This window comes from Hippoglossus hippoglossus, chromosome 24 (assembly GCF_009819705.1).
Source record: "Hippoglossus hippoglossus isolate fHipHip1 chromosome 24, fHipHip1.pri, whole genome shotgun sequence".
NCBI classification, from domain to species: Eukaryota; Metazoa; Chordata; class Actinopteri; order Pleuronectiformes; family Pleuronectidae; genus Hippoglossus; species Hippoglossus hippoglossus.
The window spans coordinates 5027391-5050669 of NC_047174.1; the positions used below are offsets into that span (position 1 = coordinate 5027391).

Here is a 23279-nt window from a genome sequence, read left to right on the forward strand (position 1 = left end):
TGCATGTGTGCGTGTGTGTGCGTGTGTGTGTGTGATGGACAGATAGAAAAGCATGCTGCAGGATGGTTGGACAGGAACAACAAGGCGTTTGTGTATGTCTGAGTCTGCAGTTGAGGTAAACACGTGCAAGGTTAACATGTGATTTGACAGGAAACACCACGACTCCTCAGCTCTAATCTGCTCTTTATACAACCGTAACAGTGGAGTCAGTTTTTACATCAATGCGGAGGGAACTCAGCTCGTGTATTTAATCCTGAGTCTGAAACCAGATATCAGGTCAGCTACACCTACCTGTCGCACATTCCTGGTCCACCTGCACACGACTGGCTGCTCGTACAGAATGCACACACACACACATACGGCTATTCTTATCCCTTACCTTAAACAACCTGTACCTTACCTCAATTCATATCTTACCCCTAACTCGAACCTGGAGCTCAGAAGTGACATTTTGCCCCATTAGGACTGGGCTGTGGTCATAATGAGGCCTGCTGGTCCTGACAAGGTTGTGGGTTATACTGGAAAAGGTCCTCGGTAGGAAACCAAATTGAGCACACACACTTAAAAATATTCCTACTTTTTGAATTATGAACCAAAGCCGATGACATGTAGCCTTCCTCCACAGCTTCATGCAGTCTGTATGTGTCGAGCACACACACTCACACTCAGTTAACTTACACCTGCTCTGGCTACTTATTTACAAACCTCAGTGTACAGTTCCTTCTATACATTAACAAAACAAAGCTTCTCTGCAAAGAGGCGAGCCCCCCCCCCCCCCCCCACCACAGTAGCTACCTATTATAAGACTTGTCATGTATCCAAGCTTAGAGTCATTAACATTCTCCTAAACAAGAGCTAGAGTACGTCTGGATATCCCTACACACACACACACACACACACACACACACACACACACACACACACACACACACACACACACACACACACACACACACACACACACACACACACACACACACACACACACACACACTTGGAGGGAACTCAATACTGTCCCTTTTCTACGGGCCAAACTCTGCGCTTTGGATGACAGAGACATCTGATCTACATTCCACCACAATTCCCCCGACAATGTGTGTGTGTGTGTGTGTGTGTGTGTGTGTGTGTGTGTGTGTGTGTGTGTGTGTGTGTGTGTGTGTGTGTGTGTGTGTGTGTGTGTGTGTTGCGAATGTTGACCTGAGATTTAGTGCCGGTTGCATATGTCTCGGAACAAGATAGAGACATTTCTTTTGTGGATGTTATTAATCAGTTATCCTGGTAGAAACGGTGGAATGTGTTGGGATAGCTTTAACGTGAAGTGTGGGTGTGGCAGACCAGTGTTTGTTCTAGAGCCTGCGAAGCAAAGAAGCAGGAGAGGAAATGATAAAAATCCACCGAGCAACACCAGCTTCTCAAATCAAAGATAATTTATGAAGGAGAGATTCCGCTGGAGTTCAGATCCTGGCACTGTTTGCGGCTCTGAGTTCAAAGGTGTTCGAGCCCCGACTTGTAAAACTCATCAGTGAAATCTTTTCCCCATCGGCTGCACGACACCCGGTGTGTTTCACTCAGACAAGAACAAATCAAAGCCCGGATTGACCTCAAGTTCCACTCTGTCAATTCATTAATATGTAGAACAGCATTAGCAGGACAAGGACACTCAAGTAAACATCATGCAAACCCAAGCAGAGCTGATTTACATTCCCAGCTTGTGTCTTCATGTAAGAAAGTTCCGACCTCAGACTGACCCACGGCCAATGCTATGAAAGAAATTAGCATCAAATAGAAATAAAGTAAATCTAATGATTGATTGATTAAAGCCTTCAACAATAAATCGTTGTAGCGTCACAGGCTACGTGGCTAAAAGACGTGATTGTCAATCTTTTGTTGATTTAGGTAAAACCTTTCATATAAATATGTGAACATGGACAAAACGTAAACTTAAATTATGGAAAACTGGGTCTGTTGACAGAAAAGCAGCTTCCTCGGCTCCTCACCCGTCTTGTGACCTGCAACGTGGGAGTAAGAACGGGCCTCACCTACTGACGGCGCCCTCCGGTGATGAAGGGGACACTCCAGGGTGCCCTGTTGCGTTCGGCCAAACATGGCGGAGTAAATGGCGATCTGCATGCCCCGCTTGCAGCTCAGCCTCATCCTCTCCTCCTCACAAACCACCTTACTCTTATACTCGTCTGGAGATGGAACAGAGAGGATATACGAAATGTTAAAACATAGAAAATAGAATAATTTAAATGTAAAATTGGATTTCTACATTTAAAAAAATGTATTTGCTAGATAAAGGAAGTATTTTGATGACAGATTTGTTTTTAAATCATTTGTATTCTATCAAACCTCTGTAGAGCAGGTTTGAATAAGCACTGAGCACAGCGGCCTGGTTCAAGTCAGTGTAAACAGGTAGTAACAGAGATGGAGTTGCTCAGTGGACATGTAGAGCCATGCAACGACATTCCTCACACACAACCAGCCACAGTGACCTGTGACAGCCAGAGCAGCTCCACTGGCCGGCAAATAAAAACACAACAGCAGCCGTTTCTTCATCCATGTGGGGAGTGGAACAGGAATGCACACAGAAGAGAGAGCAGAGGGGGGGGGGAACGGGATGGGACTGGTTTGTTATGTCTCTTGGTGATGGATTCGCTCTTGTTCTCTCTCTTTCACTCCCTCCGTCCCTTTCTCCTCCACTTCCTCCGTCCTCGATCCACCTCTCCTTTCAGAGGCAGTGACACCTGCCCGTTGCACCTCACTAACACCCCATGCGGTCATTCTCTCTTCCCCCTGAGAAGTCATTGGTTAAGTGACAGTGAACAAAGAGCTGTTGATTGGCTCCAGGCTACGGTGGAGAAAGAAAAAGTGGGGAGGGAAAGGGGTGTTGGGGGGGGGGATGATCAGTGGATTAATGTCCACTTCTGGTCACTCTAGTGTGAACTGCTGCACAACTCAGTGCAGCTCGGCTCAGCGCGGCACTGAGCCGTGAATGGAGACGAGAATCTGGGTGGGATTACTTCACTGTTGTGGCTCCGATCTGGAGTGATACTCTTAGCTTCCTGGCTCATGGGGAGCGGGACGCAGAGGAATAAAGGAGGAGGCACGCAACAAGTGTTTCTGTTCTCTTTTAAATGGAGCAGAGGCAGGAATGGCGAAGACAAATTGGAGCGAGGGTTGTTCAATACACATAAGAAATAATAAAATAGATTGGATTTCATTTCATTGTTGACCCTAGTGCACGTGAAGTGACCCCACCCCTTGGTCTCCTTCTGTGCAAATAGGAGAAAAAGTGAAAGAAGAGTCCGAGGACAAACAGGGACAAAATGTGTGTCAGTGCCTGGATGTGAGGCGATGAGGGACTTACTCGGTCTGCATTTGTACCAGACAATGAGGTATTTACTGATGCCAGGACACTGGTCCGTCCCGAACACGCGGCTGTTGACAAGGACTTGACAGCTCCTTCTGTCTTGGCACTCGTCCAGCATTTTCTAAAGGGGGAAAGAGTGACAGAGAGCGAGAGAAGACCAAAGGGAGGTTTAGGTGAAGAACAATAAGCCAGCGACGGTGAGACCAGCAGCGAGCAAACCTAAAACCACTTCAAACGGGGCTGCTTGGAGCCATGGGAATAAGGAGGACAGGAGCAGGTCAGGGGGGCAAAAAAAGAGAACAGGAGAAAGAAAACTCTGGAAAGCTCAATAGCACTCATTTCCTGGCATCCTGCTGCTTCTCTAGTTTCATCATCTTTAAGCCCGCTGTAACCCAGGTGAGCACATTCCAACATTCCCCCGGACTGAAATCCCACTCGCTGGAGGGATGACTGAATGGATTCTGTTCCGACGCTTTCCCGTATTCAACAGGAATGAGGTGCAACACGTCGTGGAACGCAGAAACTGGGAGATACTTTTAGGAATACATGCAAAACTAATCACTTTCCCATCAATCCTCTTCTGTGTGTTTGGTGCTAATTAGCAAACGGTCGCATGCCTTCCTGCCTATTGGCAATGTCATTGAGAGCATGTTAGCATTTAGCTCAAAGTTTCACGGTTGTGACTGCATATAAAGATGAACGACGCGTTTCCACTTCCATCCACTCCCCAGACGTGAAGCTGAAATATAACGGATACGGACGCTGCCATCTTGTGCATTTGGAGCTGGCGTCTGCCCAGTATACGATCGTGGGACTGAGCCGCAGTAGCGAGGTCCCGCCTAGAAATAACGAATTAAAACCAAACTTCAGCTCTTCAACATACAGTGTGACAAAAACTACTACTACTAAATGTATTGACTGTGCACTTTTTAGTTTGGTCCATGTCCCACCCACTAACATGGAGGAGGCAGGATATATGACCTATACTGCAGCCGGCCACCAGATGGCGATCGGGACGCTTTGGCTTTACTTTCGGAGGGCAGTCATGTTGACCATCAGCCAGTGTCGTCTTAAAGAAAGAAAGAAAATGATATCATCACCATTTTCATATAGTAAAAATAATTTCTAAGTATATAATTCACAAAGAAAATAAGAATTATCTGCAGCTCTTGTTGGACAGAAAATAAACTAAACACTTTTACATTGAGAATTGAATCTGTAATACCAACAGGACAAGGGTCGTGAACAGGTTTCTTCAGGGTTACTAATACGGGTGGCGGTCAGTAATTCTCTCACTTCACCACAATGCAGTCCCTGTGTGCATTCATAGCTGTCCTGTCTGTTATGGAAATGGAGGGTGTTCAACGCTCGGAGGCAGGGGCACTAAGAATAAACAAAACAGCCCAATGAATGCTGAACAGGACGTGTTTGTGTGTGTTTGTGTTGGTGCTGCAAAGTGGGGCTTCCAGTCCAGCCGTATCCCAATTTAGGAGAGGATGCTGAGGCAAAGACCCCATGAAATCGCTTTGTGTGGTGGGAACATACAAGCTGCTTCCTCTTGAGAGAGTGTAATTTGCCGGAAAACCTCCTCACAAAGCATTACATAATCAGTGGTCCTCCGAAATTTAACCCTTGGCCAATTTGACCATTTTACAGGAGGCTTTCTCTCAGGAGGCCTCACAGCCCAGAGCCCAGGGTGTGTTACAGGATGTTTATGTTAAGAGTAGAGTCACAGATGAGATTCAAGACTGGGATAAGGGTGCAGGGGACACAGTGGGTATTGTACAGACACATGCAGGGATTTAGGAAAACTCTAATTAGATTTTTCTCTGAAACTATCCGCACTGTGTGAGCTCTGCTGATTACCTGTAGAGCAGTGGACACAGAACAATATCGAACATCCTCCCGAGCGTTGTAAGAACTAAGGAGGGCCTGGTAGGTCTGAGGGCACTGCTGGGGGTCAGAGGCACCCCTCCTTCCGTAGAAAGCTGATTGGACGGTGATGGTGGTGCGTGGCGGGCAGCGAACAGATAGGAGGTCCCCTTCACAGGCCTGCTCAGTGTAGTTCCTCAACACTTTGGACAGGTAACCTGTAAGACAGCAAGATGCCAATGTAGCCTTTAGCTGAGAAACTGAGACCAATGCATAAAAACGGCAGACTTTCTTATATTTAGTTGCAACCCTTTAGCATTCTGTATAAAACCTAGAGTTACCGCCCTGTGCTCGAATGCCTCGAGTGGAGTTTCAGTCCCTTGAGGTCCTCTTGACATATTGCATTCACAATAACATGAGGTCACCATGACCTATAACCTGTGACCTGTGACCAGTGAAACATAATCAGTGATTCTTTGAGTCCAAGTGACAACTACTCAATTGCTTGAGGAGATTCCCTTAAGAAAGACTTTAGATATCACAATCAAAAGGACAAACATATTTTCTGAGGCCACCATGACATTGACCTTTGACCTTTCAACACTCAAATCGAATCAGTTAATCCACGAGTCCAACTGAACATTTTTACCAAATTTGAAGGAATTCCTTTGAGGCTTTCTTGAGATATGGCATCACTGTACATTCATCACTGGATAATTCCATTGTTCTTCACCACTTTATCCCTTATTTATCAAACCTGTTCTCCTTCCCTTGGCCCCTCTGTTCCATAAAGTTGTGTTTCCACGGCCAAATGAAAGTGCTGCATTCAAGCGATCCTTGGCAGACAACTACTTACATCTTAAGGACGGCCCCAGGCCTAGAATACCACAACGGCAGAGATAGGGAGTCAAGCTTCAGCTTATTTAGCTGCCAGCATCAGCCCTGCAGTCATGGCTTTAGAACATATTCTTATTTTTGAAATTAAATAATATCTGCCAAGGATGATATCTTCAAAGCCTGACATTATTACAGTTTCTAGACAAGGATCCGAGTTCATAGAGACCGACCTACGGGACCTTTCCCACAGATTTACAACAGAATTCTGGTTCAACTCCTGCTCTGCTACAGGGAAATATGATGGTCCGCATATTTATCCACCAAAGAGTAATTTGGCTCTGGCAGCGGGATCGATTGTCAGTGTCAATCTTGAAGCGTTTAATGTCACGTGATTAAGCTTCCCAGTAACCGTGTGTACTTGCACCCCACAACCAGCTGCTATCAAAGACCATGAATAGAAACCCTGTACAAACCATTTCACGGAACAAGGTTCAGTTAACCTCGGGGGCTGCTTGAAATCAAATAAAAAGCTCTCTTTCTTTTTGAAAACACTGACGTCTCTCAGCCATCTCTGCTTCTTTGAGAGCTGCCGGTCGGCCTGTCAGTCACTCAGGAGAGCTGAACCCATCACAAAGCCACCATTAACATTCCAGCGTGTGAGAAGGGAGACGCAGATAAAGGAGCGAGCTGATCCCCTGACCACTGTCATAGAAAGTCTCCCTGGAATTATCTGGACCATTTATGGGGCTGGCTGCAGCAGAAGAGAAACAAACGCACAAATTGTACCATCTCCCATTCTGAACTTTTTTTTTAATTATTAAATTAAATTAAAAAATGTATCTCTATGTTTCCACTACAATTAAACTAATACTGGGAGTGTTTTTATTAAATCATGTGATATGTTGATAATCTACTTTTCACCGACTACAGACAACCTGCAACTGAAGCCTGAGCCTCTTGGGTAAGTGCTCGGCAAACACATTTACACAAAGTCAACACACTCCTGCTCACACACGCACACTCACTCACAAAGTGGAAACACTGTGATTCAATTGACTTTATTTGGCTTGTGTTTGTTGGGGAAGAGGAAATTACACAGAAACAGTGTTTTTCTAACTCACACATAAGCACACTTACACACAAAACACACACATTGTGCCTTTATCACCATGGCCACAGTTCTAAGAGGAAGGGAAACAAGAGACATTCTCGGTTTTGGAAAGGTCGGCCTCTCTCTAAATAAAGGATGGTTGGTAAACCGCTATTGTTTCCACCTGTGGCTGCGTGGGCTTGTAAAATAAAGGGCAGGTGAAACACATGAAATCCTATTTTAAGTTTATTCAGGGACTATTTGGATGCCACGAACCAGATTATCAGGAATGTGAAGAAGATAAACACAGCAGCTGTCTTTATGTCACAGCCTGGATTTATATTATGACAACCTACAATACATTATATTTGTAAGCTGTGGAACTAGAACAGAATAAAATTTTAAGATTTTGTCTGACACAGAATCCAAATCTGACACTTGATAGCATCACTATTGCAACTTTTAATTTGAACTCTAACTAGATTCTCCCCCTCAACAGTCACAGGTCTGCTTTGCCTTCCACATTCCACACAGGGTGAGGGGGGGGGGGGGGGGGACGTGGCATTCCCCCTGGCAGCGGGACCACACACAAACACGCATGCATTCAAAACACATCAACACAAACAACGTGGTGCGAACAATCCTCGCCCCCGCTCGGCTCTCGGAGCCAGGGTGTGTGGCGTTACTGCAACAGTATCACATTATTGGGGCTGGTTCTTGGCGAAGCGCCAGTGCCATGAGAGACCACGAGTTTGTGCAGCCCTGCATTTACCCGAGCCGTGGGCACGGCGGCGTAGCCACGGCAACGGCCAGGGTTACGAAGGAGGTGAAACGGAGAGGGGCTGAGGATAGATGACTGAATTCGCCACTCGCGGGGGGGAGTTTCTTGAGAGGAGGGATCCTTGAGCAACAGTCTGAGCGCCACAAGCACACAGAAAACGCCTTCCTCCGCCCCACAAAGCCAGACTGTGGGTAAAACGCAAACAGATTATCTCACTCAAACCCCTCAGGTGCTTTCTAAAGAATCCATTTCTCTTTTTTCGCCACTGCACCCTCCTCCCACTCGCTCCTCTCTCCCTCTCCTCCTCAGGATCGTTCCCCATTGTTCCCTCCACGCTACCTGTTGACTGAAGTCTCCTTTCAAGGCCAACAAATCAGGCTGGGTGAAGGCACCTGTGTAAACCGCCCAGCCAATGACAGGTGTCCCTCAGAGGCAGAAGGCCGAACAATGCCGGAGGAACACCCAGGCGTCTCTCCTCCTCCCCGGCTCTTTTCATGTGGGCCCAGGCTCTTTCCCTTCACGAGCTCTCTGCCCTTTCCCCTTGACAAAAGCACTGCGCTATTATGTCTGCCGGCTTGTTTATTTGGCCATTAAAAGACAGGAGGCTGCGGTCGCCGTGCAGTTCGTGTACAAACAGGTCGCCCTCGTCACGAGCCGGATTGAAAGGCCTGCATTCAACCTCTGCATTTGTTTTGAGCTGCGGACGCAGGCGGGTGCAGCGGCTCTTTTGAACGCCTCATCCGGAAAATAGATGTGATGTTGTCACATGATGAGATTTATCCCGTCAGTGGGCAAAAATGTTTTTCGGCCGCAATCCCAATTTTTCAGGCATTCAGAGGCCCTTGTGATTATTAGCTCCTCGTTTGTGGTCATGTGACGACCCTGAGGTCTGACCCGGCGGTGGAGAGGGTCAGGAGATTAGCGATGGGCCGCTGTGTTGTGTCAACACGACGCAGAGACAAGCCTGCTGGAGAAGGATTTCGTCTCTGGGCACCGCTGATCAGTCACAACCTGGTGCAGGTCACATACCAGTGCTGAGTCTGGTTAAATACACTCAGAAATAGTCATGACTAAAAACAGAGGAAAGGCTTTTTGTGGGGGGGCTCTCATCCAGCTGGAGCCGTCTCTCCTTTCAGGTCAGCCCGGGAGGAAGCTCGTACTAATTCCGCTCACGGTCCCTGAAGCCGAGGTGTTCAGTGTCTCCTCAGAAGGAGAATGACAGGTATTTCTGACTTGAGCTGAGGGAGGGGACGGGAGCGACGGCGGTTTGATTCCAGAGGCAGTTCAGGTGGAAACCCGGTCTGTTGTTGATGCTCAGGGCTTTCGCCTGTTTTTGTAAGATGCCGTCTCCTCCGATTGGTCAGAGTGAACAATGCACGGCAGCGTGAAGTATTACTGCCGCGTTAAAATCTTATAGGCTTCGTGCTGATTACTATTCAGCTGCTTACGCCTCTAAACTCTTTTTGCGTTGCTTGTGGAGTAACACTTGTCAAGCCTCTGGCGTTGGGGAAGAATGTGTAACATTGTACAATATGAGTAGATTATATAGCTTAGCTTAATGCCATAAAGTGCACGTTTATGCTTTAGTTTAGAGATAATAAATATGCTGTATAAACTGCAATCAATCTCTAACCTGTAATAAAGAATACGCTTCAAAATGCATTCTGTAGAATGAGGTTCTTGAAAGCTGCAAAATCAAAGGCTGTGTCGCGTTTTATCTTGGTACATTAGGTATTTAAACATTTACAGCTTCATGACTTTATTGGTGTTATTTTAAGCTAATTATAGCCATCAAAACATCAAATGTTCAAAGATGCAGAGCTGCAGGCCCGCTGCTGGTGGAAGGAATTCCCCGTTAAGTGGTGATTACTGGGGAGAGTGGAGGTTTCCCCCCAAAAGGCAACTGGCAGAGCCCGAGAGGAGGCGAGGAGGGGGGGAGACGACGACGACGAAAAGCAGAGAGGAGTGAGTGACGGAGAAGGAAAGTGGGAGATGAAGACCTAGTGAAACCTGTGTTGAATAAAAATCTGAAAAGATGTCGGGGTGGTGGTGGACGAGAGGAAAACCCTTGCGATACGGGTCGTGAGAAAAAAGCTGCACGGAGCAAAGAAGAGAGATATTTTAAAAAGCGCAGGCCACCGCTTACAGGATGTGGCGGCCGAGGTCGGAGTGTGGCGGCTTTTAGCCACGTTGTAATTACTCTTCCTCCGCAAACCACAGAGGCGGCACAAGGGCCCGGAGCGCAGCACGACATATAGATAAAACCACCGCCGGCTTTAAATCACATGTGGTCAAAACTCTTGACTATATGATACGTGAGCTGAATGGGACAGAACGATGAGGTGTGCCAGCGTTTGAATGAGACCTCAAACATGAGAAGAGGAAAAAAAAAAAAGGAGCAAAAGTTCACATGGATGCCACAAAGGACACGCTCCCGCACAAAGGACGTCATGTCAGAGGGAAGCTACGAGCGGCCGCTGCTGTAAATGTGCCAAGTACTGTACTCACGGCGAAAACCATTAAGAGTTTGGAGCTTAAACAAAAAAGAAAAACGCATTCCTAAAATACACAGCATTCCTCCGCTCACAATACATTGGTCTTGCTGCTATAGTCACGTTTTGGATTAGCCTACTTTCTCGCTAATCGTGCTACGGAGCAGAAAAAGAGCATAGAGATATTTTTGTTGAAGCCTAAGCAGTTAAATTTGACACAAGCCCGAGAGGGATTCACTTTTTAAACTACTCGTGTACTGTAAATGGGTCGTTCGCTGGAAAATCGATGATTTAGTGCAAGAATCTATGGAAACATGCACATATTTGTTGCATTGTTATCTATAGATTTGAGGATATTAGCTACAGTGGATTAAAAATGTCTTAATAATGCCTAAAGCCCTTTATCTTAATTATTCTTAAGGTAGCCTACATGATGGGGTCTGTTTTTCAGTTATGGTTAAACATACAATACGTAACTTCTGCTTCAGGGTCTCTGAATCCAAAACAAGTTGATGGCGTCTTTGGTCTCTGTAAATCCTGTTTTGATTGTGGTAATAAGATGAATGTTTGACTGTTAAACTCTTAAAAATATAACTATGAAAATGTAGGTATTATTTTCTTCATGGTCGTGTAATGAAGGTGTTCAGGAGTTTTGAGAGGTTAATATATAATAAATATATATTTTTCTTTATAAATATGAATAAACTGTCCAAGATGCCAACCATTGCTTTCATATTTTTGGAGTCAGTGGTTGAGTGGTGGCAAAATGTGTGTGAGAAGTTGGCACGTTCGTATCGACAGCAGTCAGGGGCGACACGTGACGACGGCTACTGAACCGTGCGAGTTCCGTGAATACTTACTGAACATGTTAACAGACACATACTGTACACGCACAGTTACTTGAGTGGGTGTGGGTGTCAGCTGAGGGGGCTTACTCACATGAGGTTGCCCCCCTGGATTTAACCCCAGCATCGGTTTTGACTTCACACTGAAAACCCACAGAGGACCAGGGCCGAAAAAAAACACGACTTTCTAATCCCTTTTTTCAGAGCATCCGCCCTCTTCCCCGCAGGAGATCCACCCAGCATGTGCTTCACACCCGGCTATCAGACTTCACTGACGGCTGATCAAACAGCAGCTAATGAAATCTGGAAGAGTGTGGAAGAAAAACCCGAGGAGAAGGGAAAACAGCCCTGAGAGAGAAGATTAGAGTCGATACGGAGTCAAACAACCCACTAACATCCACTGACATCTGGCTTTTGACATCTGCAACGGGAGTGGACACAATCTGCATTCACTCCCGGGTCAAGTGCGATATCTTGAGAGTGCCCTGAGGGAATTTCTTCAAATTTTGGTACAAACATTCATTTGGACTCAAGGATGACCTGAATAGAATTTGGTGGTCAAAGGTCAAAGGTCACGGTGGCCTCTTGAATGATATCTCAGGACTCCTTGAGGGAACTTCTTCAACTTTCGATCAGTTGTCACTTGGACTAACACTTTCAGATAAAGGGATTACGTTTTAGTGGTCAAAGGTCAAAGGTCACAGTGACCTTACATGAATCTGGAAAAGAAAGTATGTAGAAACATGTACACGGAAACTGCACTGTTTGGCAGAGGCATGCGACCACAGAGCGGTAATTCTAGTTGTCAATCTTTAAAAATAAAAACACTTATACCTTCTAACTACATGACATTCATCACTGTGTTTTAATTCAAGGAAGATTTGATTCATTGATGCACTGAAATTCAGTGGAATTGAATGAAGAGTGTGTGTGCTAACATCACGGTGTCCATCAACATCCTCAGGTCATTTGAATGGCAGAGCTGCTGCCCCCCCCCGCCCCCGAGACCTGAGCCTGAAGCAGCTGAAGCCATTAAAAGCAGAGAGACACAAACACAAACACTCTGCTCGCCCCGGTCCTCTCCTCCGCACTGAGATGGTTTATCTTTCCAACACCTACACACTCACACATGGCTCCACGGTGGCACGCAGCCACAGCATGAACTCCGGCGACATGAACAACAAACTTCCACACTGCAGCCCAGCCCCCGAAGCTTTCCTGAACAAAGCTCATTTATTTGTTCACACCATGACGTACGTGTCTGAGTGCAGCAGTCGCCCGGGCTTTTAAAATGCTCTGTGTGTGTGTGTGTGTGTGTGTGTGTGTGTGTGTGTGTGTAGAGGAAATCAGAGGAGGGTGACGAGGGTTTGATGTCAGAACATTTGCAAGGGTAGAGCCATTATGAATCAACACATGAGAGATAAACGAAAGAAAAGGCCGACATGCAGAAACTATACAGTTGATGTGGAGTTGTTATGTTGTTGTGATGGATATGAACTCACAGTTGAGATCATGGATGGTGGCGGAGCTGATCGAATGAGAGCAGGATGTTTGATGTCTCCAATAACAAACCAGACAAGACAAGGGGGATTAAATAGAAAAGAGCTGCAGTGATGTCACATGCTAAGTCAGACACACATCAGGCGGGATGAGGAATTCATGCTCTGGAGGAGAACATGAACACAACAGTTCTTCTTTATAACCACACTAAACCAAAGGGGGGGGGGGGGGCACCAAACAGCCTAAAACCACAAGAGAAGCTGATAGTTGAAGGATAAACTCTGTCATGTTAGCAACATGTCTGCAGTTTAAGTTTCAGCTTATCCTTATTGGATAACAGCGACAATGAGAGGATGTCCACCTGTGGCTCTGTTGTCTAAGCTCATCCTAAGGGGGGGGGGGGGGGGGACTGGTTATAAAACATCTGTCGGCTTGGAGACGGCCTTGTGGTTGGACAGTGGCCGCTGAGTCTCCCTTTAGGGACTCCCTGAAAACTAAACACTGGTCTTACCCGACCCGCCGCCGTGACCTCTGCTAGCACGTGCCTCTCCTGGCGACCTCTGGGGGTCAAAGGGCACTGAGGCGAGGACGCTTTTACTCCGAGTCTCTGAGTGTGTGTCTTGTGCGCCCGCAGGAACCCACACAGAGAAAGTGTGCGACAGAAAGAAAGACACACGGAGATGGAGAGAAAGAGGCGGAGGAGGAGGAGATCTATCATTTTAATGGTCATTTTTATGGCCTGGGAGAGTTGGGAGGAAGCCAGACCGGCCCATCGCTAACCACAGACCGGCAGACACCAGACAGATGCATCAGTGTGTGCGAGGGTTAATGTGACAAAGTGAACGACAGATGTATCCTTCAGCAGAGTGGAGTGGAGTGATTGCTGGGTGTGGCAGTGGTCGCCTGAGGGCTGGAGAGGCGTGATTTCAAAGGGAGGTCGTCAGGGGAATGATTTCCTTTCTCTGGTTTTCTCTGAATGTCAAGGAACTGATCATTAGGAATAAATGTCTGTGGAGTCAGACTGAGCAGAGAAGACGACGCACATGGAGGAAGCTGCCGTCTGAGTCTGAATTCTCCTGGGGAACATTCAATCTTCGGTAAATGCTACAACACCTAGAAGTAAAAGACACGATGAAGGTTGAGCACATCGGCAAAGTAATAGTGAGAAAAGTACGGTGGCCCTGAGAGTTCAACACGTTAAGAAAACGTCTTCATCAGTTTGACGAACTGTGTCTTGCAAATACACACAATACAAGCAAATAGATAAATGTGCGGCAAATATACACACAAAATTGTTGCAAGTACAAACGACACAACCCAATCGACAAACTTGCTGCATATATACAACACAACCAAATAGACAAAAAAGCTGCAAATACACACAACACAACCAAATAGACAAACACACAACGTGGTGGGATTTTCTACTTTTACCTGTGAACTAAATTTCTTTTGGACAAAACAAGACACAAGACGTCACCTCAGAATCTTTTTGATTTGAGGAGACATTATAAAGTCCAAAAGATTAATGGAGTTACCTGAGAGAATAATGAATGTATAATCAGGTTTTGGCAAAGTGTAAAGTTGATAGCGAAATGATTAACTTCTCTTCTGGGAGTTTTTACGTCCACATGTTCGGACCTTTGACTTTTTCTCTCGTTGCTCGTCATCAGGAAGTTAAACACCAAAATGAACTCAACACAAAACAACCAAAAATAACACTGTGGCTGCTTCCTGTCCAATAGTCTCTCACCCCTCTATTTCTGCACTGCTCCAGTTTGGTCAAGAGTCTATATACAATCTCCAAAATTAGTTCTAAAGCAATAACAGCAAGAGAGTGCAGCAGCCGACGAAGGTGCAAGCGTGCACTGGGGTATTTTCTTCTGGTGGGAGTGGGTGGGCACTGAAAGGCTGAGCTTTTTGGGGGGAATTAACAAGCTTATCTGGAGGGCAGCTCTGTGAAAACAAGCAATAGAACAACTCCTGAGGAGCCGAGGGAGTGAAAAGCCATCTGCAGCATGTCCAATGGGACTTAGCGGGCAGATCCCCTTCCATTTACAACAAACCCAGAGAGATCTGCAGGAATGACCCGGCTAAATGTGGAAGCTTACCTCTGCGCCGCAGTCATTCACAGAGCAGTTTGTTTTTGTAGCTACCGAGTCACTGGGGTCTGCTCGGGAAAAAGGTTTGATTTCATGCTGAATGTACGAGCCACGATTTGGGAAATGAAGTCAGCTGCTACACACACACACACACACACACACACACACACACACACACACACACACACACACACACACACACACACACACACACACACACACACACACACAGCTTCCTAATACGTGTTTTCCACATATGTTCACCAGATTAATAACTACGATTCATTTCATTTGTCCTCACTACACCTGGCGTTTTACTGGTTTGGGGAATTGTGACGGACTTGTTGCACCAAAAAAATGAGAAGAAGGAGAAGAGGAGAAGAGCTGAAGCTGGAGCACATGAAATGGAAGAACAAGCGCAGGGTGTATTTGAGTGAGCACAGGGTTTTGAGTGAGAGCATTACGCAATCTGAAGATGAAATCAACAAGTCCTCAAAGTGATCGAGCACACACTTGAATAAAGAGAGGAAGAAAAACTCAGATACCGACTGATACATCGGCCGATACATTAAAAAAGACACGGCAACGATTTCTAAAATGTCAAAGAAACGTCACTGAGGCTTGATATTTTACCGTTTAACCATAAACTGGAAGCAAATTAACACAATAAATACACATGAGCAATATAAACATGAATCTTTTCTGCATTGTTTATTCTGTAAAATAAAAAGTTTTCATATCAGTAAACATAAATCCAGATGTGCTGATATGTCTGTGAAAGTCTAATATCGATCAATCAGTCGGCCTCTATTGATTCCTACGTTGCACTTCCTATCAGAACTTTGTTATTCATGACTGTTAGGAGGATGCTGGGGGAATGGAACAGTCCAAATGTTGCAGATAAAAATGATTGTGGCATGTACATAAAAATTAATAATCTCTCTCTCTCCCCCCCCCTCCTCTCTCTCTCTCTCTCTCTCTCTCGCTCCCTCCTCCTTACCTGCGCAGGCCAGAGGGGCCAGTAAGCAACAGATTAGCAGTGCTTTGGGGAGCAGGCTGCTGTAGCGTGCTGTAATGCAGACTGTCAGTCCCTCACAGTTGGGGGGCTACACAATGCCTCCTTGTTCAGACTGGCCCTTCGGCGCCCCACCTCTCTACCTCTCCATCTCTCTCTCTCTCTCTCCATCTCTCTCTCCCTCTCTCTTTCCCTCTGGTGGTTTAATCAAACCGTACACACAAAAAAAAAAAAAAAGACGTTCAAAGCGTTTCCCCTCAACGCTGAAGTGGAGACGGAAGAGAGGATTGAGGGATGCAGACACAATTAGAAAAAAAAAAAAGAGGAAGGCGGACATGCAGACTCCGAAACCAAACATAAATCATCTCCCAGGAAGAGAAGGAGAAAAGAGAGAGAGAGAGAGAGACAGACAGGAGGGAGGAGGAGTGGCATCAAAAGCATGGTTCACATTCTTCGAGATGCAAGAGCAGAAAAAGGTTGTTTTTTTCTGCATGTGCATTTGTGTCGTTGTTGCAGGGGGTGGGGGGGGGGGTTTGTTTAAATGCATAATTCAATCCTGCATGAGTGGGGTGGTCGTGAGGGGGATAATTGCCTGTGCACACACACCCATTAGTCTCTTTCTCAACACCACAGCTTAGTTTGATCCTCACACACTGGATGGAGCAAGGCGCCGTACCTGCAGCGGCAGGTTATCGGCCACTTATCTGATCCTCCCGCGAGCTCTCTGCCCTCAAAGAAAACACGTCTGTCCCCAGAGAACACAGGGGAGATTGTGTTTAAAATGACAAATGATAACACGTGATTAATTAATTGCCGCGGCTGTTGCCAAAACAGAGAAAGTAAAGATGAGGGGAACCGCTCACTGGAGGTGCAGCTGCATGAAGCAACACCGGCGTGTCACTGAGGAATCTTTTTTCGCATGTTTTCTCCGTGTTTTCTTTGGAGTTTCTTACACCCCCCCCACGCGAGAGAGGGCAAGTGCAAACACACACCTGCAGTGTCTACATATATACGTCTTTGCAGATAAATGGGTGAGGAATTAGGCCCCCGTCCTCCCTACCCCAATAACAGTTATTACTATAAAACCATCCAGCTCAACACCGAAATGGGCGATTTGGGTGGTTTTTTTAGGGATTCACAGAATTACAGCATATGAAAAATAATGATTATGGCATTACAGGCTGGCTGGTTGAGCGGTTTTGTGCCGATTATAAGATTTGATGAGGACATCCAGCCCATCTCAGCTGGTAGTTAGACCTTCTCATGCAGCCGACGTTGGGCGATTTAAAAACCCCAGTCTGGTTTTAATTTAGGAGTTTCACCCCCAGAATCAGGCACGAGACAGTTTGAAAAAGTGACACCTACTCTCGCTTCAATTACAGTAATTTCTTCTTTTTTTTAAAGCAGCCAACGTCCTCAGTCAACACAGTGATGAAGCTCCATTACTGCACAGTGCTGAAACACCAGAGGTGGTTCAGTTCATATGACTCCAACCATGGAAACATTTAAACATCTGAGTCTTTAGGCAACTGTCGTCCCTCATCATCATCATCATCATCATCATCATCGTCTCTATATGAACCCACATAGGGAAATCAAAGAGCTCAGGGGAGGAATAACTGACAATGAGCGTTACTTGAAACGTGAAGGGAATTTTCGCGTCGCGTTACTCAGATCATTCGATCGAACGACTGGCTGAAGTGAAAGTTCTGTAATCTCAGGTTCGGTGTGAACACAGCTTTAGAAACAGCTTTAGAAATAGTTTGTCTATTTGCAGGTGGTTAGTTAGTTGCAGGAAAATATGAAGGAACAACAGTGACCAGGGATTTGTTTAGCCTGGCCGATGAAGTAGCATTTTCAAAAGTCTCTGTTTTAGGGGCTCAGCAGCAGCGTGGATGTGAGGTGAAGAATGCAGCAGCTGGTGATGCCTCTTAAAACTAAAATATATTGTATATATGTCAGAATAAAAGGTAACAGATCATTTTCTGCAATAAACTTTCTACGATACAGAAACTTCCCTGCGACTCTGTTCTGCACGGAACATTACTGACATACCTCCACTTAATTTCGTGTGTAATTGCCCCAACAGCAGCCAAATCATTTAATAAGTATTACCTCAGTCAGGATGTGCAGTCGCCCTGCACATATTTTGGCAACGGGACAAAAGCTGAATTTGATTGGTTACCGTGGCTCATATGCCAGGACTTGACTCAGTTGACACAAAACTCGCCTTCAAGACATTAATCATGTCGACGCCTTTGCCCTCAATGCTTCGTCCTTTTATTCGGGAATTTCCATCGGCGTGTTGTGTTTCCTCGTAAAAAACACACACAAGAAACTTGATTTATCTGTAGTTGCATCTCAATTCACTTTCTAAACCCTCCACAGTGAAACTATGACTATAAAGCTCTGTTTATTGCAGCTCTTATGTGGGATAATTAAATTTTCTCACACTGTGTGTAAATTGAGCGGCGGGGAAGCGTCGTTTCCTGTTGTAAACACCCGTCTCTCATCGCCAGCGCCGCTGTGCTGCTCCCCGACGTGATGTCGAGCTCTGCTTTATGCGTGTGTGTGTTTGTTTATGTGCTTATTGTATCCAGGTGGAGAGACTTACACAGCAGGTCATGTCTTTCATCGCTATCATGTTGTGTCAGGCCAGACTTCCACCTTAAATTACACACACAAACACACACACTGTGCCACAACTACACACGGGAGGCACGCACATTCAGCAGTTGATAGTTGCACGTTAACCTTTTCCCTCAGTCGTTCATGTCCCAGAAGTCTTTGGGATTTATTCAGGCTAAACGTGACCACATAACACGTGAAGCTAAACGGCCGCATATGACATTTTAAGTGTCAGCAATAAATTCCCAGCGTACGAAGTGTTCGCTTTCTGTAACGTGAAGCACGGACCTCTGACTCCTCCGAGTTTTAATGACCTTCTGTGGGTTTCTGACACAGACTGTATATAAAAGATGGACGACATGACTTCTCCATAAAAGTGACGCTAAAGCCCCTCGATTGTCACCTGGTGGCTGGTACGGGTTATAACTCCTGCTGCCTCATCCGTGTTAGTGGACGGGACATGGACCGTATTCAGAGGTCTGACATTTTAGGTCAATCTTATCTAGAAAGTTTGGTTTCAATTTATTTGATGCCATAAAGACGAGTTGAAACGTCATGGTTGACATCTGAGGCCGGCTCTAGGTGACAGCTTTCGTACCTGGAATATTTTGGCTTCATTTCTGGACATTTCTGGTCTATGTTATCTTTAACTACATCTTGATTATTGATAAAGAGCTAAAATGATTCAGGTTTTGTAGTTCAAGACCTTATCATTTAACCTCGCTCCAGGTTTTTTACTGAAAGTTTATAAAAAGCAAAGCTTTCAAAGGGATTTGAAAGGATTTGCGATAAGCAGATTTGGAAAAAAACATTCAGATTTGATCAACCCTTCTGCAAACTGTCTGCTCTCAGCATTCAGGTGGATTTAAATGATAAAATCAAGAAGGGGTTTTAGTTCGACTGTACTAAGCTCCCTCTTTGACACCCAGGAGGCTCTGGGCTTTCTCCGGCCACCAGCGCTCTCGTAAAAGTCTGGAGAATGTCGAATGAAACCGTGTGAGGACACAGCAGTGAGAAAATGAGCAAAACAAGACGAATACAAAATATCTCAGGTTGGAAAAAGGCGGTGCCATACACGTAGAAGACAAAAACATGTGATCTCTGCAGCGGAATAAATATATTATGTCTTCGCCTCTACACCACCTCTCTCTCACCTGAATGCTCCAGAGATTTTTGTTAAGTTGTTCATGTGTGAAAGGAAAACTCCGGAGAAAGTCCAAACCCAAATTGTGCAGGACATTCTCCAGAGTTCATGTCTGAAAACCCTTTCACAGAAACTATTCTTTGAGGAGAAGCAATCACTGTCTCGCTATTGACTCCCTGAGAAAAGCGGCCTTATGCCAGACTCTCGCTGTCGGCCGAGCCGCCTGCCGACACCGCAGTAGACAAAACAAGTGGGCGGCAGGATTTGTTTAGACAGAGCTCACCTGGCGCTCACGCAGACAGAGAAACAGTGATCAGGGCAAGCCCCAGGGAGGAGTCGAGGCAGGCAGGAGGTGGGGAGGAGATGGAGAGGTGGTGGTGGTGGTGGTGGTGGTGGTGGTGAGGAAAGAAGCAGGGGAGCTGATGGGTGTGTGAGTGGGGGAAGGGAAGGGGTCGAGAGGAGAGAGGAGAGAGCATGGGGTCCGGTGCGCTGTACCCTTATCTGGGGGCCACGAGCAAAAACGGAGCAGATTATGAGTTGAGGGTCCTCGGGTAGTGCTCAGTGATAGGTGGAGGGGTGTGTGTGTAGTGTGGGGGTGGGCAGATAGAGGGAGCCTGATCCAGTAATCCGTTAATAGCGCAGGTAGATTTTTGTGTGTCTGTGTGTGTCTGTGTGTTGGCTGCAGTGTCGTGCAGCTCGCAGGGTTCGGGACAGTGAAGCAATCAGCTGATATGTCCCCACTTCTTTTATTTCTTATTTATCGTCAATTAATCGTTGGATTCTTGATTTGAATATTGATTGTGCTGAAGAAAGTGAGGTTTTCCACTAATTCTTTTATTTTGTAAACCAAATGATCAGGACCGGAAAAAGTGATTGGCTGTTGCAGCTGATCGATTAAGTGTTTCCGCCCTATTGTAATTGTCCAATCAATACTTTTCCCTATAAATCAATCAAATACAACTCTAGAAAACTACAGTAGCTGTCATTAGCGGGATAATATTATAATTATTGATTCATTTTTGGGGAAATATAGGTTTAATATAAAAGTATAAAACCGTATAAAAACTGTAAAAAAGTTATTTTTACTTTACTCTTATTGATCATTTCTCCAAATTTCATCCTCCTCCTCCTCTCTTGAACTGAATCAAAATTCATGACCTATGGAAAAGCTGTTGACTTTTCTTTCTATCTTTCCTGATTGTGGGGACATGTGTTCACGAGGTTCGACAGCGGGGAACAAAGACCGAGATGGATGATACCCCCCCCCGCACCCACCCCCCCTAACCACACACTCACAGTTACTATGGGTTGACCTCAGTTGACCCCTCAGCCCCTCGACAGCCTCACATCCTATTCACTGGGGTTAAATAAGGTTTCGCCCACAGGGTTTTTTTTATGACAGAGGAAGAGAATGAACGCTGCCTCGCTCACTGTAGCCCTTTGGCAGCGGCACGGAGTTCGCCTGGCAACAAGTGATAAACACTGCATGCGCTTCTAATTGAGCTTCTTCTGTGTAAGCGCGAGAAAAGCTCAGCGAGCGGCAGAAGATGCTGGATTTCCATCACGTTATCTATGTTTTAACAAAAATGATTCAATCTCAATATCGTCTGATTAGAGCAAAGTACAGACAAGCAGAAATAACACTCGTGTATCTCAGGAAGCACTTAAGGCAAAAATGTGATGTATAGTCTTAGAGATGAGGAGAGTGTTAAAATGCAGATACCAATTATTTTCATTATCAACTAGAATGGAACTCAGTAGAGAACCTACGTCTGCCCACAGCCCACAGTCCCCTCACATTCAAATCAAGCTGCACAACATTGCAAACGCTAATAGATATCAGTCCCCTAAATATGCCTGGTGTGTTTTTCATCAAAATCAAATGAATATACTTTGGGAAAATGGTGAAACACACAACCTGACAATGTTAAAGAAAGGTAACATTCTAAGTTAACCCTAAAAAACCTGGATCAGCCCCTTTGACTGGAACAAAGTTTAATGGGTTGTTTCTTGGCCAATGTCTCATCCTTCAATAGAAAAGCAGCACATCCCCACAACTGAGAAACTGCTACTGTATTTGGGCCATTTTACCCATAAAATAACAAATGATTTATTGAATATCAGGCCCGTACACTTACTAATCAACTTCCTTTTTGGCTCTATTTTGGTGTGAATCTGATGCTGTGGTGCAGAATCGTCCATATTTGAAGTGACAAAGCTCAACATATGTGGTGAAGGATGTTTGGCAGCTGGCTGGGTTTGTTTAGCGCAGCCTGTTCTCTGTGAAAGAACAGTTACGTTACAAGATGAGCCCTCGTCACATCAGTAAAACTGTGCACGAGCGTGAACGAGGCGAGAAAAGTGACAAAAAAACAACAACAAAGTGTCAATAACATTTGAGATAAAGAGTATTAATTAGCTTCCTGCCACCTCAGTTAGCCCGGGGGCTGCTAAGTGTTGCGGCGCTCACTCCACACCTCTAATTAGCCGCTCAGGCAGCTGTATAATAGCAGATGATAACAGGGAGAGAGAGAGAATTAAATTACCCTCCGGCACAGTTTGTTTCCATTTCAGCAGTGAGCTGAAAGCCGCTGACGAAATGTGAAACTGCCATTACTCCCCCCCCCGTCGTCAACAAATTATGCAAATGCAAGAAGGACACAAATTAACTTTTACAACTGGAGACATTCAACAATTGGCTCCAGCTGGTAAATGCACCTCAGCGACCGAGGCCTCGCTGTCGTCACTAATTCAACCATCTGACTCATGAGAGGTCTGACTGACAGATGTTGGATCCAAACCCACCACTTCTGTCACCCTGCAGCCCGGCAGCACCTGTCAATCAATCCACTCCTCTCGGTCTCCAGGGAGACTCCGGCCGGCCGAGAATGTGAAGACTGAAGGATTTCTTTGTCCCCTGAGGTTTTCTCGTTTCATTCACAGGGACGCTCGGTCAGCGTTTCTGTAAAGCTGCTTTCAGACGTGCACTGAACTTAAGACAGACCGCCGAACATTCTCCGGAGGGGCTGCATGTGCGAACGCAAATGTCTGAGAGCGAGCCTCAAGACTTCATGCAGACTTCCTCCAGCCAGCCCCTGGTGAAAAGTCTGCAGAGAGTCCGAAGGAGCTGATGTGAGAACACAGCAGGAGATCCTCCGCAGGATTCACCGCCAGCGAGTGGGCGTGTTGATGATGTTTCTAAAGGCAGACGCCGGTGTTGATGTACTGGAAACAAAACCATGTGAACTCAGCAGAGCCATTTATAAGTTACATCCTACCTCTGCCTGCTGCACCCCCCCCCCAACTCTGCAGACATTCTCCTGAGGTCATGACTGAAAAAGGCCTCTGAGTACGCTCTGTCCCTGATGAGCAAAGGAAGTTGCATCCTTGGACTCCACATTAAGTGTTCCAACAATAAAACTGATATAAGGTCCATAATACAGCAACAGCTCCACAAGAAAGTAAGTATATATCGGGGGTCACTGAGAATTACAAAGGAGCAAAGAAATGTTGAATGAAAGCTCGACTTCCAACCAGTCAGGTAGAACAATTCCTGGAGAACCCAAAGCTCTCCTTCCAACAAATTATTTCCTGCCTGTG

At 45.8% G+C, this 23279-nt stretch overlaps 1 protein-coding gene across 1 annotated transcript in view; it reads right to left on the minus strand.

The window, feature by feature from the left end:
- LOC117758479 (protein eva-1 homolog A) overlaps positions 1-23279 on the minus strand; it is a 67919-nt gene that overhangs the window by 43063 nt on the left and 1577 nt on the right. The window contains exons 2-4 of the mRNA XM_034580184.1: positions 5240-5463; positions 3371-3494; positions 2040-2192 (exon numbers count right to left, since the gene is read on the minus strand). Coding sequence (XP_034436075.1) covers positions 2040-2192; positions 3371-3494; positions 5240-5463 — 501 coding nt within the window. The remainder of the gene's footprint in view (positions 1-2039; positions 2193-3370; positions 3495-5239; positions 5464-23279) is intronic.